The sequence below is a fragment of the Moschus berezovskii genome, chromosome 22 (assembly GCF_049115385.1).
Source record: "Moschus berezovskii isolate FMDL1 chromosome 22, NW_MosBer_1.0, whole genome shotgun sequence".
Taxonomy (NCBI): Eukaryota; Metazoa; Chordata; class Mammalia; order Artiodactyla; family Moschidae; genus Moschus; species Moschus berezovskii.
The window spans coordinates 41,857,864-41,876,220 of record NC_142481.1 but is presented as its reverse complement, the minus strand read 5'-3'; the positions used below and the strand labels follow the sequence as shown (position 1 = coordinate 41,876,220).

Here is an 18,357-nt window from a genome sequence, read left to right as displayed (position 1 = left end):
GGATGTAAATCCTGTAAATGTTATTTAAAAGATACATAACCTTGGCTGCATTTACAAACCTTCTCTGAGTAGGACAGCTATTACTGTAGGGAACTGTGAGAATTAAATAACATGTTAAAGTTGTATAATCTAGGATGTGCTCAATAGATACTGTTCTGTTGCCTTCTCATGCTCTGTTTAAAGGTGTATAGAAGTGTTTTGATAAAAGGGAAAAGGAGAAGAAGAATTTCTGGCAGCAGTGACAGCAGAAGCCATCAGAATTCTCCGACAGAACTAAACAAAGACAGAAGTAAGTGGGATCTTTATGAATTTATACATTAGGAGCTCCTCTTATTTTTTAGGTCTAGGACTAAAGAATTACTAAAATTACTGTTGTAGAAACTGTGAAAAAAGTTTATTGGGAAAAGATTTGTTGGAACAATAAACTAAATTCTAAATTTAGTAGCAAAGTTGTCCTTTATTCCATGGTTTCGAGACACATTGTGCATAACATTTGTCTCTAAGGGTACTAGAAAAGGTTAGAGAAGACAGGCGTTTGTTGACCTGAGTTCCAGAAAAATGTGGCATGTCAACAGAAACCATGCTATGAAAATACCATCCTTAATTGCTGGTTTATACCACTTAATGTAGTCAAGGCTATGGTTTTTCCCGTGGTCATGTATGGATGTGAGAGTTGGACTGTGAAGAAAGCTGATCGCCGAAGAATTGATGCTTGTGAACTGTGGTGCTGGAGAGGACTCTTTGAGAGTCCCTTGGACTGCAAGGAGATCCCACCAGTCCATTCTAAAGGAGATCAATCCTGGGTGTTCATTGGAAGGACTGATGCTAAAGCTGAAACTCCAATACTTTGGCCACCTCATGCAACGAGTTGACTCACTGGAAAAGACTCTGATGCTGGGAAAGGTTGGGGGCGGGAGGAGAAGGGGACGACGGAGAATGAGATGGCTGGATGGCATCACTGACTCTGTGGACATGAGTTTGAGTGTACTCCGGGAGTTGGTGATGGACAGGGAGGCCTGGCATGCTGTGATTCATGGGGTCGCGGAGTCGGACACGACTGAGCGACTGAACTGAACTGAATGCAGGGCTCAGTCCTAGAAAACTGGTGTCAATTAATGAATACTTGGTATCAATTAATCAAGCCCTTGCTACATTAATAGCATGATAGTAAAGTTAGTGGGGCTTCCCAGGTAGCTCAGTGGTAAAGGATAAATGCAGGAAAGCAGGAGATGCAGGTTCGACCCTTGAGGTGGGAAGAGCCCCTGGAGCATGGCAACCCACTCAAGTATTCTTGCTGGGATAATCCCATGAACAGAGGAGCCTGGTGGGCTACATTCCATGGATTCGCAAAGAGTCGGACTTGTTTGAACATGCACACACATACACAGAGTTAGTACTAAATACCTTATCTGTGCTTTGCTTCTCGGTTTAGAGGGCCCATTTGCCAACATTTAACGAGGAGAGCGAGTAGCTGTTCACCCTCCTCTTCCTGAATTTTCTTTTTGAAAGCAACCTGAGCCAGCAGTCTCCCTGTTTAACACCTTCTGTTTTACCCGTTACAGCCAGCAGAGACTCCAGTCCTGTCATGAGGTCCAGCAGCACCTTGCCAGTCCCACAACCGAGCAGTGCCCCTCCTACCCCGACTCGCCTCACGGGGGCCAACAGTGACGTGGAGGAGGAAGAGAGGGGAGACCTCATCCAGTTCTACAACAACATCTACATCAAACAGATTAAAACATTTGCCATGAAGTACTCACAGGCAAATGCAGTGAGTTTGAGGAAGATTATTTCATACTTTTTTTCACTTGAGGAATGAGAAATCATGTGTTTTTGAGCTACTTCTGTGTAAACAAGTTTGACAAATAATTCTTTTATTAAGTAAAGTAAAACTGAGAAAGTCTTTAACAGAAATAATTTGCTTAATGAACATAACCTCTACTGTTGTGAAGCGTTAAACATGAATAAGATTGTATTTGGATCCCTGCAAAGTATAGTCATATGAGACAGACTGCAGAAGTTCAAATGACCCAAAACTTGCTAGCTCTGGTGACCTTGCAGATTATTTAACTTTCTCTGTGCCTTTTGTTTCCTTGTATATAAAATGGGACTAGTAGTAGTCCTTTGCTTATAGGGTTGTTGTGAGGATTAAATGACATAATATATTAAAAATGGTTAAAACAGTGGCACAAAGAAAGCACTTAACTAATTCCTACTGTATGGTTTTCTTTAGGTTTCATTTTTGCCATGAATACACCACTATCTACCATTCATAAAGCATTTGGTTTATTATACCTCTTCACTGATTCAGCAAGAATAACCATTTTCCCAAAAAAGTAACTGGTTAGGAATTTTGTTTACTGTAGAATTTTTTTTTTTTAACAGATGGATGCTCCTCCACTCTCTCCCTATCCATTTGTAAGAACAGGCTCTCCTCGCCGAATACAGTTGTCTCAGAACCATCCTGTCTACATTTCCCCGCATAAAAATGAAGCAATGCTTTCTCCTCGAGAAAAGATTTTCTACTACTTCAGCAACAGTCCCTCAAAGGTGAGCCTAATGTAAAGCTTGGCCTTTACCAGCCCCACACTTTGGATTGTAAGGGTTGTTGGGAAGACTTCAGCACACACACGAGTGATGGGATCCACCAAGGAAGAGTGACCAGTAGTCCCACAGCAGCAGGAAAGAAGCGTTTGGGGGAGAACTTTCAAGTTGGAAACAGTGTAAGGGGTTTGGATTTTCATTCCTCTCTTTTCCTATTTGTGCATCTGCACATTTTGCTATAAATCTGGAATTTTATTTTTTTGTCCCATTTGTAAAACTTTAAAATTCCAAATTTCTGTTAGGCAAAGAAAATCCAGATCCCTTGACGGATTACTCAGTGCCTGTCTCTGGGACAGGAACTGTCTCAGTCCTTTGAATTCTTAGTCTAGGAGGAGAAATGGGCATTTTCTAACGATACGCACATTAGCACCGATTTAAGTGGTAGCATCTGCCTCAGTCTGCAGTGGGTAGGGAAGCTTGAGTCAAGCCTTAATGGATGAAAAATTAGGAGGGTGCTGAGGTGTGGAAGGAAGGGCATCCAGGATAAAGTGGACAAGAAAGGGAAACAAGTCCTTGAGGCAATAAGGCTAGAGCTCTGGGTATCATGTTATTTACTGTTAAGGAGGCATAGATCTTAAAGGTCCTTAAGTGATACTTATAAAGATTGTTCAGAAAACACACATAGATAACAAATGGCCCAGGAAAAACACATGCACAGATTCCTAAAAAACATAATGTCAATACCATGAAGAGATGGATGACAGACAGATGGCAGGGAGAGTACTGCTCTGATGTTTCCCTATTAGTAGATTTTCATCCCATACCAAATTAAGTTCCAAACGGATTAAAAAGTTAAACAAAAAATAAATTGGAGTAGGACTATTCAAAAGAAGGCCAAAAGAAGGAAGAAAACAGCAAACAAACAGCAAGTAAATATAAATGGTCTAAATACCCCAGTTAAAACTCAGGAATTGTTAACACTGGATTAAAATATGATACAGATTACCACAGAATACTATGTAGCAGTTAGATATGTGATCCATATATACTGATATGAGAAGGTGTAAGACATAATGTGGACCGAACAGTACATAATATACCATTTTAATTTTTTTGAAATCCCACTTAATGAACATTATTATATTTCTAATGCATGCCTTCCTAGAAAAAAGAGCAGAAAGCTACACAGTAGCCTGATCTGTTCAGTGAATGAATGGTAACAGTAAGTGTCCTTAGGGATTGGGTGAGGACAAAAAGGTATATTCTGTATGAATCTGGGGGGGAATAAGTATTCATATTTAAACTGTCATATACATATTATATAAATTATGGTGTATAAAACACTGTATTGTATATAAATTATATGTATTGTGTTATTAATCTGTATTAATGTTATGTAGATAGTAAGACACACAATTACACTTGCATGATACAAAATATGTTGTATATACATTATACAAATACCACTTATACAATTAGTGTATAGTTAACAATTTAAGAACATTCAAGTAAGTGGGAGACTAGAGGTAAAGTGCAGAGCAGACTTTTAGGGAGGCAAGAGAGTAGAAAAGAGGAAAACTTGCCTTTAAAATGGTTAAAATTTGAGAAAGATGTATATACTGATTGTAGAAAACTGTGGTGGTTTTATTTTAAACCTCAGAAAAGCCTATTATTTAAGAATAAAAAATAAATAGGATTTGCTTTAAAACATCTGAGAGATGAGACGTGAATGAGGGTATAGATCAAGTAAGACTGGCCAACACTGCTGAAGTAGGGTGATGATCATGTGAAGGTTCACTATATACGCTTTTCCGTTCCCATGTTTGAAATGTCCTAAAACAAATGCATGTAAAATCTGCTCAGTATGCTTTCTACTAGGAAGCATGGACAATGAAATCAGTGGCACATGAAAAAAAAAATTAGCCGAAAATAATGTAACAGCTACTCTGGGGAAAATAGTGCTGAAGGCACCTATACACAGTTCCAGTCTTTCTAGCCCCCTGGCAATATTCTTCTCACTCCAGGCTCCTCACGTGAACCAGAGAATGCAGAAAATAATTTGCCTGACTTTCCTCAGTTCTCCCGAGGAAGATGTATAATACATTCTAGAATTCTGTATTATACTAATGAATTACCTACCAGGGAATTAAGACTTCTCCTATGAAACTCCATGGCTGCTAAAAATAAAAAAAAAGAGTAAACTAGACTGGGGGAAAGGGGACGTAATACTATATAAAGTCATGTTACTTTTTTAAAAAAGGAAAATGGAAATGTATGAAATTGATTAAATATGGCATAGCAATGTGATGCTATGTGACTTCTGTAAAAAAGAATCAGATTTGTGAACTTTTATAAAGTATATATCAAAATCACCTCTGGAGCATGTTAAAAAAACAGAAATACTCTGCCTCTATCCCAGTCATCAGTGTCAGCTAGCTGAGAAGTGAAACCGGAAGGGTATAAATTTGCTAGTTCTTTCTTTTATAAAGATGTTCAGACTCTTCAAAGTAAACTGCTTAACTCATTTGAGGTTCTTTGATGTAACACTGAACTGTGTGTATCAGAATTTTAATGCTTTTTGTATCTATTTTTACCTCCGCCACCAGAGACTGAGAGAAATTAACAGTATGATTCGGACAGGAGAAACTCCAACCAAAAAGAGAGGGATTCTTTTGGAAGATGGAAGTGAATCACCTGCAAAAAGAATTTGCCCAGAAAATCATTCTGCCTTATTACGTCGTCTCCAAGATGTAGCTAATGACCGAGGTTCCCACTGAGGTTAGTCCGTTGTATTGAAACTGTCTCTTCACAAACTGTTTAGCAGCAGCATTTGACGTATGCTAGATTATGGGGCTCTTTTCCTGAATCCTTCCAGTATCCTTAGGATATTACTTACCCCAACTGCCTTTTTTCCTACCTTGCAGTGCTCGCCATCAAGGCTGCCTAGAATCCAACACAGTTGGATTTTTTAACTCTTTGGCAAAGCTATTCCAAGTATTACAAGTACTTCAGAGAACGAAGTGTACTCGTGTGTAGAAGAGGTTTCTGTTAACATGTTCTAGCAGAGGAGCCATATTTCAGTTCATTCCTGTTTTGTGGTCAGCCCTGGCCCTCATGAAAAGCGAAACTTGGCATTTCGTCCTAAAACACTTGGTAGGAGTGTGAGATTTCTGCATTCCTAAAAGGTAACAAATTGGGAAAGTGCCCAGATTTGGAGGTCCTAGGTAACCAGTCCAAGTCTCCCATTTCCTCTGTGTAACTCTTCCCTACCCCAGTAGGTGTGGTGCAGTGTGACAAGTCTTTGATTAGTGTGCAATGTGTGAGTGAACTTGTATAAGAAGTGGCACTTTAGGGCTGTAAAAAGCATGATTTTGTAACCCAGATTTTGCTGTATATTTGCGATGGCACTTTCTACAATGTGAACTTTATTAAGTACAAAACTTCTAGGCTTAATATCTTCTTTGATGCTTTTGTACTTTTTTAAAATTGTTAAAGCCCCAGTAGCTACCTTTTGGGCATGTGTTTTAAATTCTCCATTTTGTTGATAGGGATCAGCTGGCTAAGTAAAGATTTTAAATCAAGTTGAATTAAGGGGATTATTATGAAAAATTATGACCTCTTCCTTTAGGAGGTAGTTATCCAAAAAGACATGTGTCTTTATTAAGCTGGTATTTTTAAATATCTTTGGGTGTGTTCCTGGAAGTTTAAAAAAACAGAATGGAGAATTTTAGGTTTTTATTAGTACACAGTACCATTTATACAGATTAGAAAATGTTAATTTAACAGCTACTGAATTATCTATATATACCTTTATTAATCACTATTGTTCCAGCAGTTTTAAAGTTGAATGAATAATAATCTTATTAGGGAGAAAGTTCAATTGTAAATTGAATCAGTATAAACAAAGTTACTAGGTAACTTCATATTGCTCTGAAAGAAATATGGAACTTACACTGTTCAATTAGAATAGTGTTCTGCAAAAATATTTATAAAACCTCTCAAGATACTGCTACTGTAATTTTATATGAAAATAAGTGTATTTTTCAATAAAGCATTTATAAATTAATCTGTTTAGTTATATTGAGAAAAGGGTAGTTTCCTGCATAAATGACAAAGAACAATCATTCATTGATTTATTGTCTCTACAAAACACACTAGTCATTCATCGTTTAAATCTGACTTCATTAGAAACCGTTTTAACACTTTTTCTCCCTCCTGCCATAAAAATACAGTAATTTGCTTAAAAAAAAAAAAAACACAAACACCTAAGAACAAGTGTTCTGGCTTCCTCTCACTCACCTAGTATGTCCCTCAGTGACAGCGGTTTGTAATATCAGTAACACAGTAAGCTGAAGACTGAGGTTCATTCATTCAACTGCTCCTCCACTTAAAAGTGCTAATAAGCTATGGAAACTGCTCTCTCTATCCTTTCATCTCTGCACCCTAACATATGTACAACCGAAACCACCAATTAAACAATAATTATAGTGTTGAACTTTGCTTAACTTCATTAGTTTAAATGAATGCAACTTACCTTTAGCATTATATTCAAAAAAATACGTAAGCTTCAAGGTCCCCAATAATTTGGAGTACTGAACTAGATAACCACCTTAAAGACACTTCTGACAGAAGTAATGCATTACGTAAAGAGAGGTTTCCAGAACTTGCTGTTAGAACCTAAGCATACACGGACAACACTGACATCAGCCACTGTTCACAACGTTTTACTCTGCAGGCAGTCCTTTGCCATTGGTCAGCTTTATGAGCCGAAGTCCAGCAGGAAAGTGCATGGTGCACCGATTCACCAGCTCTTAAGTTGCTACTGTTTTCTCTTCTTTACTGAAAGGCTGTACTGAGCCAGGCTTTACCCATGACAGGCCAGCAACATGAACACTTTTATTGTGCTGTTCTTCAGGCTTCTTCTAGGCACAATGAAAAACAGACATTACAGACGGATAAGGAGATTTCAGCACTGTATCAATCTGTCTCCCCAAAAGTCACTATATATACTCAATGGTCACCAGTGAAGGTACTTTAGAAAGGAAACAGCAAGTTACCTATTTCTAAAATGGCCCATCTACTTACTTTCTGAGTCAGCATCTTCTCTCTGGCTTCATCATGGACAGAAGGATTCCATGGAGAAAAGCTTAAGGAAGAGAGAAACACTAAAGAACGGCTCACTAAATTTAATGTCCATTTTTAAGCCCATTCCCCAAACAGAACTTAACAAGGAACAGTCTTAATCAGTTGTCAGTATGTAAGTTTCAGACATTACCTAAATTGATATTCTCACATAATTATCCCTTAGCACTTTTCCTGGGTTAGCTCACATAAGCCTTGCAACCACCCCTGATGTCCTATTACAGATGAAGAAAGCAAGGCACAGTAAAATTAACTGCTTAGGGTCACCGAAGCCAATTAAGTGCAAATGTCACCCAGTCTAACTGCAGACAGAGCCCAAGCTCTTGAACACTACACTACGCTCCTCTTTCCCAGCAACACCCATGCTGCCCAAGAGCTAAGTCACTTTAGCTCTCAACACTCTTGCAGACACTCTTCCCCAACACACACCAACAGTGCTCAGGGAACCCATGATTCCCACTGTTCACTCACACTGATTAGTTTCCCTCCTTTCACCAAATCTGTAGGTTGATGGCATAATGACCATTTAAGAGGGGCTCCAATTGGAAGGAAAAGTCCTGACACTTGTGTGAGCACATTACCAGGATCTTTGAGAAACCAAAGTCACTCAATAGCTTGCTCCTGGCACAGTGTCATCCATGTAAAGCAGAAATCAAGTTAGAAAGGTTGTAGGCTAGCAGATGACTCACTTTCCTTTTAAATCCCCATTCTAAGGCCACCTGGAAAACAGAAGCCCAGGACTGCCAAGTGTGGCTTATCTGGATAATGTACCACTCACCTAATTGCATAGGGGTCTTCTATTTTAGGTTGGTCAAACAAGCGAGCAGTGCACACCTTAACGCTGTCAACCACTTTACTTTTAAAAAGCTGAATATCTTTCTCGTACCTGTGTCAAAAGTTGAAATCAAAAGGTTACCAACATGATCTCCTCCGCTGTCTTTTCAAATGTATCTTAAATGACAAAGCAAAGTAACATACAGCACTGCAGCCTCTGGGTTTAGGGGGCTTGCTGTATCAATCTTGTAGAAGACTCTCCTTGCATACATCAGTACTTGCCAAATGTGATTATGGTTCCGCCTAAAGGGAAACACAGCAAGGTGACTAAGGCTTCCCCTTACTGGCTTACATCACCACATGAAACTCCTTATTTACTAACCTCCATTTTGCAAATGCTCTCTTCACATCCAGTTCACCCGACGTGGGATCCACTAGCGGGTGAAAGACGGGAATATCAAACACCAGACGCTACAGTGAGAGAAAGACACTGCCTTTAATGGAAGCAGTGGAGCTTGTTAAACCCACACACACAAGTTGTAAAAGGAGCTTCAGGACAAGGCAGTCTTGTTGCTTAAAGTCAAAGAGCTGCCTTGACAGGGACACTTAAGTACTTTCACCATTTTCCTATAATAGTAAATTTTGCAGTGAAGCAAAGGAAAAGTCCTACACTACAGCCCAACAATCGCCACTCACATGGCAAGTGCTATACCACAGCTTCCAGCCTCACAGGTACACCCTGCACAGAGAAACAAGCAAAGCTGAAGGCAGAAGCCAGCATGGCAAAAGACAGAACAAAGCAAAAAAAAAAAAAAATCCCCTCAAAGGACTACACAGTAGACGGAACATTCTGGGAAACTGAAATCGTAAAAGTTATTAGGTCTGGAAAAGAACCAAGACATTCTGAAAGCCCCGTTAAGCCCTCCTCACTGACCTAGCTATGAAGCCAGAGTGTATATCCCCAACTTACTGGACAGTCACCATCTGGGTAGTTATCAGGGATGTAAACTGTAAACTTAAATACGCCATCCTGATAAAGTCCGTGCCGTATGAATATTACTCCAAACCACACTGCAGGACAAAATAGAAACAGTTAAGGGCTAAGTTTGCGTCAGCGGAATCAAACATGCTATAAAAAGAGCGAATGCTTCTTACTTAATGCAGATCGATAAGATGGCTGCACATAGACACCCGGTAACTTCTGCTTCACAACCAAGGTACTAAAACATAAGCAGCAGAATAGTGAGACTGTAGGAATGTAAATGACACACACAGACCAAACCACCCACATTCACTGTTTAAAGAAGGGACAGGTTCTCAAAGGGGAGCCAGTGCCCTGACCACATAGATGGAGTCATCACAGTCTCTCACCTGGCCCTAACTGCTGTCTGTCTCTGGCTTCATAACATATGGGTGCAGAGTAGCACAGCCAAAATAAGGGCCCCAGATTTAGAAAAGAGCCATGCAGGGATTCACAGTCAAGCTTTTCTCCTAGAAATCAGCTTCCCCAAAACACCATCTTGGAAGCCAACCTGTATAGTTAATGCTGGACATCAAGTTTTAGGTCAGTGAGAGTTATTTGTAAGGTTATTGCTTTTGTGACCACGGACTTAGATTTTACTCACATACATTCAAAAGCTCTTTGAAGGTACAATTTTAGGTAATTAAAACATTGAAATTCCATGGAATTTCCCTCACTTGGGGGTTGTTTTAAGTTTGAATGGGCAGCGTCTGACTGTACTCTGGTCCTGAATTCACCCCCAACTCAGGCCCTTGAACTCTTCAGGCTTTGGCATGGGAGCCGGCGGGAGCTGAAACAAGGGAAGACAGGCAGCAATGGCTGTTCTGGGACCTGGTCGTTATTCTCTGTTCCCTGCAGATGAGCCATGAGCCTACACAAGTAATGCTGTGACCAGACCTCTAAAAGAACTGAGGGCCTTAAAACACATTAACCTGCCAATCCTCAGTTTTACTGAGAAGTAACTTATTAGATCTCAGTTGACATTTCATTTATTATCTATTTGCTACCACACTTATTTTTCAATCATTTTAAAGTAGTTATTCCATTTTTAAATCACTAAAATTGAGCAAATCAATAGCAGTGTGGATGGCAGATGTATCTCCTACAGAGGTCTGCCAGAAAGGCAGATTTTGTGGCCTAATACAGCAGATTTAACACCACAATAGAAGCCTGTCCAACTCACTGCTTCGCTTCAAACACAGGCATTCATTATAAAGATACCAGCTCATGCTCAGCCATTCACACTGGGGCCTCAGACCCTCTGACCATTACAACATTAGTAAAGAAAGGGAGCACTGGAGGATGCTTTTAAAACAGCTTCATGGGCAAAGGCATTTTTAAATGACTGAAATTCAGAATTAATTCTCCAAGCTTGCTGCCAATTAATAAATGACCGAATAAAATGCCATCTGCACTCACTCACTGCTTGAGCTCCTCTGATGGGCCAAGCACTATTTCATCACTACCAGACTATGCAGAGGTGTCCATCTCCTCACAATCTATGGATAGGTACAACCTCAGTCCAATTTGTGACTTCTGTGACTAGTCCTTACATGGAGCCCAGATCTTCTAAAACTTCCCAACTGCCTACTTCTGCCTTTGGGGGTCCTACAGAATAACTCAAATCCTCTTTCTAATTGATGGGCCTTCAAATATATGAAGACAGCTTTCATATGTACCTTCTAAGTTTTCTCCAAGTTAGCAGTTCCTGTTCCTTCAATTGTTGACTCCTAAGGTCAGGCTTCCTGACTTCCGCCTCCTGGGACTAGCCTCTCAGTCTGTCAGGATGCCTCTTAAGGGTAATCACCAGAATGGAGCACCAGCCTCCAGCTGCGCCTGACCCAAGAAAGAATAGATTGCCACCCTCCCACTGTCCTGCCCTCCACAACAACCTCTTCAGGGGGTGAATTCCCCACCTCATATAAAGGTAGACCAAAATTAAGTTCCTGGATGCTTAATAAATCTGTTTCTCCCTCCTCTTGCTTTTCAAAACAGACATGGAAATTAAAGCACATATTTGTCTTTGAATCTTACTTACCCAAGCTTTCAGTAAGAACTGTTACTTTTAGAAGCAGATATTTATATAACACCAAAGCCTTGGTGAAGATTACACTGCCAGCAATAGATTCCATCCTATATACGTTAAGGCTCATACTGAAGGGGAATGGGTTTGACTGTCAAGATTAAATGGCTGCTGTTTACTGAGTCCATCAGAATAAATTTCATTCTTCACCTTTAAGGGTCATTCAAAATTTATCCGGATAGTTTCAGAACTTACAATTCTGCAAGAAGGGAGTATTCCAGGTAGAAAGGTCCGTAGGAAGCATGCGTGCCATTTGTTGACTGTGTTGCTGGGGCAGGAGATGTAGGCTTAGTTATGGGCAAAGCATTTTTGGGAATAGAAGGCAGCTGTTTCTTTGGAGCAGTGCGTGGAGGACTAGTTTTCACATCCCCTGTTAATGTCTTCTCTTCACCATCAGACCGCTATTCAAGATGAAGTGGTGAGAACATTTGTTAGGATGATTCTTAAATCACAAGGCTATGCGTGATGCTCTTCAGTCCTTGACTGAAAAGCTGGAATGACTCTCTTACAGGGACCTTCTAGCACCATGATCGAGATGCTGGAAGTCTGTTGAGTGGGCAAGCTATTATAGACAGCAGAATCAAGCTGATGCAAGACTAAACCATTAGAAAAACTCATTCATCAGCTGTATCCTATAGACAACAAAGCCAACATTTACAGAATTTACATGAAACAGAGAAAGAAAGGGTCTCTCTTCAAGGCTCCAGAAAGAGGGCAAGGGGATACTACACAATTAGACCAGATTAGAAAGGTGCCCTGGCACGTAGATGTAGAAACCTGGGTGCTAAGCATCTCAAAACAAATAGTGTAATGACTGAAATTAGTCACTCCCTGATGTCAGCACTTTGGTTAGAAACAAAGGATGAATCTCTTCTCTCACTTGCATGGGTCTGATTTTGATCTGGTCCCTAACTGGTATGTTTTCACATTTGGACTACCATTTGCATAAACTGTCATTCTTAGTCAAAGACAAAGGTCTAAATGATTCAGAGACTAAACTACCACCCACAGGTTATTTCCTTGTCTCCAAGACCATCAAAGGCTGTATCATCACCTGTATTAAAAATATATACAGTATCAGAAACAGGGGGAAAAAAAAGATTATAAGGGTATTCTTAGATATGGAATTATGGTTGACATTTTCTTGTTTGCATATTTTAAGCTTCCCTAAAACATGTTTTATTTTACAAGATATTTTAGTTAGATAAATTAAACCAGTCTCTCTCAAGTCTGACTTGACCACATTGGACTGGCCTTTCCCAAAACTTCTCTAACCATGAAATCTTGAAGTTTGTAGAAAAACTACCTATAATATGTGTCACAAATTTCATTATGTGAGAATATAACCTAACCAAAGTTAATTCTGCTGAGACGATAGGCAACCTTAATATGGATTATTCTGGCCTCTGTTTTGACACAAATGGGTTTCCTCCCTAAGTTCATCAACTATACCTACTTTGCGTACAGAGCTTGTAGACATGCTCCAGAAAGGGTTCATAACGTGTGCTCCAAACAAAGAAATTCAGTGGTCTGTGTCATCAAATTCTTCTGTCCTCAGAATTCACTTCACCTTAAAATGAGATGGGAAAACAGAGAAACATACTGATACCAACAGTTAAGACTTCTGAAATAGTTAAGAGCTAAATCTGAACCTCTAAATAGAAATACAATAGAATGTTATATAATATACCGTTATAAAAACCTAGGAGAGAAAGTCTTCAGAAATAGTTTCCTTCTACACCCCCTCCCTCTTCTGACTCCAATTTCTTTCCCATCTTTAAATGCCGACAGGAATCTGTGTACTGAGTCTTTGGCCAGGATTCAGAATATTCAGTGACATAGTTCAGCTCTGGTGCCAGCAGTGCAGAAGATATGGACTAAACAGTTGCTACTAGCAGAATATCTACGCATTTGACTGCTGGGAAAGCCAGGTTCAGAATGCACTGTACCCACAGACACAAAAGGTCTATCACAGTTCTCAGGGTTATGGGAATTGAAGATCCACGGGAGCTGATTTAAGCGTGTCTTAAACACAGAATAATTCTCTCCAGTAAAACTAGCAACCAAAAACAAAGCATGAGAGACAGAGAAAACTGGATGCTGTTGGGACCATCCACATACACAGAAAAACCCGATCTTTTCAACTGCTTCAAGTGTGGAAACAGCAGGATTATGCATTTAAGGAATTGCCAAGCAATATGTAGAAACGCAACAGAAGAGGGCCAAAGAGACCTTTCACAAACACACATCTTCCACTAAGGCTTCATGAAGTGGATAAGAAACCCTGTCTTAAAGGTCACAAAGTCAGTGGGTCATTTACTAACAATACAAGGGAGAAGCAGCAAGTGGAGCTATAAGGACAGCAGCTTGTCTGCTCTGGGGACATTCCCCCCAGGCTCAGTCATGTTTAAAACAGAACTCTGCTCAATTCCTACTTGCACCAATCAAAAGGCTGAAGGTGAAAAGGGTCAGAGCTTAAAAAGTATTTCACCAAATTTATAAGCAAGTCATTAGAGTAGGATGTGCCAAATATCCCCATTCAGCAAAAATTTGTTTTCTGCTGAGATCATGACATACACAGGTGGGTCTCTTATCCTGCCAGTGCCCATTACTGCTGTTCTGCTTTCCAAGATACAGTGCCACCCAATAATTAAATCAAAAGAATGTGGGTTCTAGTTCTTCCACTTACATAATGACTTAAACCTAGTAAGTAGCAACTTATTGCTGAGACCTTTCTGCAAACCTGGTGACTATTATACAAGCCAAAATGGCAGGGCACCAAAACTGTAGTGGGGGTAAATATTCCTATTTGGTGCAAATGAAAACAACATGGTTTTCAGATCCAGAGTAATGGGCAGCACCCAACCATCATCTAGGTCAGACCTAATTTGACAGGGGAACCCTGTTCCCCTGGGACACAGTGCTCACCACCATGTAAATTGACTGGGGTGGATTACTCACCTGTAAAGTCTTCCGAGTCTAATACCTAGTAATTCTATGACTTTTCCTTTAAGAATCAAATATTAATCAAACTTACCCCCAGGTTCCTCCTGTCTTTAAGCAAGAGGTATTGTCTACTGCTGCCTTTGTTTCCAGCAACGACATAATCACCTAGAGAAACTGCAGCACGCTTTTCAGGAGTAACTACATCATTTAATAGATGTCTACTGGGCAGGTACAGCATTTTTCCAATAGATGTGACATAGATGGAAGAAAAAACAGGACAGGTCCTAGTCATTCCGAAACAATTAAAAAATTTCTCCTGATCTGGTCGTACAAACAACAAGACTGTCTCTTGATATCATACAGCTGAGAAGTCGTAACTTAGCCCTATACGAATTATCCGCACGTGTACTGAGCCAAAACTTGAGACGGGCGGTGCTACCTGCTATGCCTAAACAGGCACATCATCCCGAACAGACTTAAATCACACGTTAAGAGGTGGCAGAGGAGGACCCAGGGAAAAGATAAAAACTGCCTCGGCCCCAGATCTCTGGGGACAGCCGGGACGGGCACCCTCGCCCGGGGCGTAAACCCATCTCCGCGCACGTAGGGAATCTGGACAAACCTGTCTCGGGATGATGCAAGGCAGGAGCCAAACCTTGACCTCGCTGTTAGCTCGAGGCCGGCCCGGGACCCGCGAGACCCTCGGGTGAGGGGACTGCGGTCCTCGGACGCTACCCTCAAGCTGGAAGCAGGGACGAAGCAGGGCAACGAGGGAAGGCCCCGGACGGGGCGAGCCGGCCCGGCCCGCCTCCCCTCCTCAGGCCGGCCCGGCCCTGCTCCCGGTCAGCCCCCAGTGCCAGGCCCCCGGGTCGGCGGCGGACGGCGCAGCAGGTGCCTGCAAACGCGGACAGGTGCCCGGCCCCGCCCCCGTGTCCCAGCGCGGCCGCCGTCGCTCCAGTCTAGAAACCCCGGCAGAGCACACAAATGCCGGGCCTGAGGACGCTGGCGGCCCGGGTCCGAGGACTCCACGGCCCTCGCGCACCTACCAGAGCCTGGCAGCGCACCTCACCTCGGTGTTTTCAGTGCAGTGCTCCCAGCGGCCGAGCGCCGTCGCAGTCCCACAGCATCTCTGGCCGCAGCGCCAGCCCAGCCCCTGCCTACTCTCCGCCCCGCCCGGCCCTGTTCTCAGCCTCCGGCTCCGCCCCGCAGCCCCAGCCCCAGGGCCCGGATGCTTCCGCCCAGCCTCGCGGCGCAGAGTGGTTCCTATACCTGTCGGTCAAAGACGTTCTTCCGGGGGCGTTGGGGCGGTGGCTCCAGGTCCTGCCAATCAAATCTGCTCGGTTCGGGTGGGGCCGCGCTTGACCCTCCCCTTACGTAACAGCGCCCGGAGAGAAATGTCAGCCACGGAAGTATCGGTCCCTGCGGGGGAGGGGGGAATGGGGCGGAAACAAGCGCCCGGACATAATTGGTCACAGCGTCTGCCAGTCACCATGGAGACCCGCCCACGGGCCCGTGCGTGACCGCCGCTGCTAGTCGGGGAGCCTGGGACTGCGGGTTTCCCAAGCCTGAGTCAGCGCTGGGTAGTGTCGCGGAGCCGGAGTCCCGAACGAGGAGCCCGGGGGCGGGGCCGGCCGCCGCCCGACCGCCCGGGTACCCGCCCTCGCTCGTCCCTCAGGCTCCTGCTGCGCCGCCAGGCCGGACACCGCCACGTCGGGCCGCTCGGGTCTGGCCGGCCCGCAGTGGGAGGGGCTGCGGCCGCTGTCAGGGTGGGGGAACCTGGGAGAACGTTTGGTGTATCCTTGAGAAATGTCTGTTTTCTGTGTCAAGGAGCGGAGGAGCGCATAGGTACAGAAAATGGGACTAAACTCCCAAGCCACTCCTGGGCAGTAGCCTTGCTGTCAGAAGGGCTTTTTAAAAGTGTACCTGTCGGACCTGACCTATAAAATCCGAACCCGAGGGGCGATGAGTACCAGGAATTTACATTTGTCCTAAGTTCCTCTGGCGATTCTGGTACGCCTTGAAGTTTGAGAACGTCTTTCACGGTAACGAAGCTCCCGGTCCTCTGATTTTTTAATGGTTATTTTTGTTTTTTTACCTAACAAAGGTGATCTGGAGCATCTTCACCACATCTAACTCAGAAGCCTTCCACGGGAGTCGTTTCAGACTGAGTGAGATTTAAACGCAGCCTGATTCACAAGGCACACCCTGCGCTGGCCACATTCCCATATTCCCATCTCATTTCCCACGTTTCTCTGCGGCCTCATTATGTGGCAGATGCCCTTGGCTTTCACACCTCCGAGGCTTTTCTTACAATGGTGCCTCCTTGGAAGGGTGGGTGGGTGCCCTTCCAATCCCCACCTTACTCGGTATCTTACACTCCGAAGAGGAGAAATATTCTCTGATCTGGCTGTTTTGTTCAATTTTTGGTGGCCTTTCACGTTCTGGTAAAATGACCTCCTTGTTACATGGCAGACAGCCAAACGCTCCTAATCCCAAGGGTTGGTTCTGAAATCCAGCTTCCTCCTCTAATGAAAACATTCCTGAGCCACTTCCGTTTGTCCAGTTAAAATACACTGGGGAATGTTGTGATGACCTTACTCTTAGTCCCAGTCAATATAAAGAGGAAGATAAGCAGGAAGTCCTTTCTCCTGGCCACCGGTGATCTCCCTTGGCACCTCTCTGACCCAATCCCTCCTCAACTTCTTGGCAGTTTCATCATTCTTTCCTAAACTTTTTTCTGATCCCACCTTCTACCCTTCTTGACAATCTCATCTCTTCCCTAAGCTTCACCAAGGACTCACATATATTTCTCCAGCTCAGACCTCTCCACTGAGCTTCAGCATCCATTTGGCACTGGATGCTTCAGACACGTATCAGAATCCTTACAGCTGCAGGTGCCAGAAAATCCAATTCAAATCGACTTGTATAGCATGGAGATTTGCCTCATATGGGAGGGCAGGGTCCAGTGGTGGCAGTCTGGACTTCAGGCACTGCTTTCCTTCTAGTGCCTGGAATGGTTCCTTAGACACACCCAGGTATGACAATGGCTAGCAAAACAGAGAGCATCTATTTCTTCCACGGGTCTCTTTCACAGAGCAAAGATACCTTTCCCAGAAGCTCCCCAGAAGCAATGCTCATGTTTCAGTGACCAGAAACAAGTCACGCGCGGGTCTCTGCCCACAACGAAACCAATCGAGGTCAAGTGGAATCAGTCTGCCATGATTGGCTAGGGCCTTAGCAAGATTTACCCTGGATCCCTGACCTTTAGGCACAGGAGTAACATGATTGGTTTGTATTTTGAAAAGGCCCATGGAGAAGGAAATGGCAACCCACTCCAGTATTCTTGCCTGGAAAATCTCATGGACAGAGGAGCCTGGTGGGCTGTAGCCCATGGGGTCGCAGAATCGGACATGACTGAGTCACTGAACAACAACAGCTTTGCCCGGAGAACAGACTGTGGGGGTCATGAGAGCACTTGGGAAAACGTTGCAGTAGTTCAGCAAGAGACGGCTGCATGAATTTGATGGCGAAGATGCAGAAGTGAATGAGTTCGGATATTCAGGAGGTGGATGGACAGGACTTGCCCGTGGATGAGATAAGGGGATGAAGACAGGGGGTGTGTCATAGATGAAGCCTCGATTTTGACTTGAGCTACTGGATGAATGGTGAGGACTTTCACTAAGATGAGAAGCAGTAAAAGCCATGCTGTCTGCAGGGGTGGAGGGATGGAGAAACAGTTCGGTTTCCGTTAGGCAATGTTTGGGGGTGTTTCGTTAAGTTCTTTTGCCTGTGTATTGTTCACTATTTCCCCCTTCTTCATGACTAACAGAGCCTTGATTTTTGTTGAGGA

General features: G+C 43.0%; 2 protein-coding genes across 7 annotated transcripts in view; one reads left to right on the top strand and one right to left on the bottom strand.

The window, feature by feature from the left end:
• Window positions 1–6,607, top strand: part of RBL2 (RB transcriptional corepressor like 2) — a 43,584-nt gene extending 36,977 nt beyond the window's left edge. Inside the window, exons 19-23 of one of the 2 annotated variants that reach the window (XM_055412779.2) lie at window positions 184–289; window positions 1,563–1,768; window positions 2,383–2,547; window positions 5,148–5,319; window positions 5,466–6,607. In XM_055412779.2, coding sequence (XP_055268754.1) covers window positions 184–289; window positions 1,563–1,768; window positions 2,383–2,547; window positions 5,148–5,318 — 648 coding nt within the window. In that variant the 3' untranslated portion in view covers window position 5,319; window positions 5,466–6,607. Of the gene's footprint in view, window positions 1–183; window positions 290–1,562; window positions 1,769–2,382; window positions 2,548–5,147 lie in introns of both variants that reach the window. The other variant, XM_055412782.2, reaches the window with a different exon arrangement.
• Window positions 6,608–7,249: 642 nt separating this feature from the next.
• Window positions 7,250–15,704, bottom strand: AKTIP (AKT interacting protein). 5 transcript variants are annotated; one of them, XM_055412783.2, is made up of 11 exons: window positions 15,577–15,704; window positions 14,599–14,725; window positions 13,018–13,131; window positions 11,757–11,962; window positions 9,613–9,677; window positions 9,428–9,528; window positions 8,840–8,928; window positions 8,662–8,760; window positions 8,462–8,569; window positions 7,627–7,687; window positions 7,250–7,463 (listed from the first exon to the last, which is right to left on the bottom strand). In XM_055412783.2, exons 3-11 carry the CDS (start codon window positions 13,057–13,059, stop codon window positions 7,353–7,355), a joined length of 882 nt encoding a protein of 293 aa, XP_055268758.1. In that variant the 5' UTR covers window positions 13,060–13,131; window positions 14,599–14,725; window positions 15,577–15,704; the 3' UTR covers window positions 7,250–7,352. The 5 variants fall into 5 exon arrangements, with proteins under 5 accessions (XP_055268758.1, XP_055268759.1, XP_088686337.1 ...); XM_055412784.2 differs by lacking the exon at window positions 14,599–14,725 and having other exon boundaries at window positions 15,577–15,703; XM_088830211.1 differs by lacking the exon at window positions 14,599–14,725 and having other exon boundaries at window positions 7,250–7,460; window positions 15,577–15,703.
• Between the last annotated feature and the right edge of the window lie 2,653 nt (window positions 15,705–18,357).

Bases quoted from the DNA above. Each gene is read 5' to 3' on its own strand.
- AKTIP (XM_055412783.2), bottom strand. From the start codon at position 13,059: ATGAACCCTTTCTGGAGCATGTCTACAAGCTCTGTACGCAAA. The intron at 8,570-8,661 runs GTATGTTACTTT...CTTTTGACACAG, and splicing joins AACCCAGAGGCTGCAGTGCT to GTACGAGAAAGATATTCAGC. The intron at 7,688-8,461 runs GTGAGTGGTACA...CTCTTCCTTAAG, and splicing joins GAAGACCCCTATGCAATTAG to CTTTTCTCCATGGAATCCTT.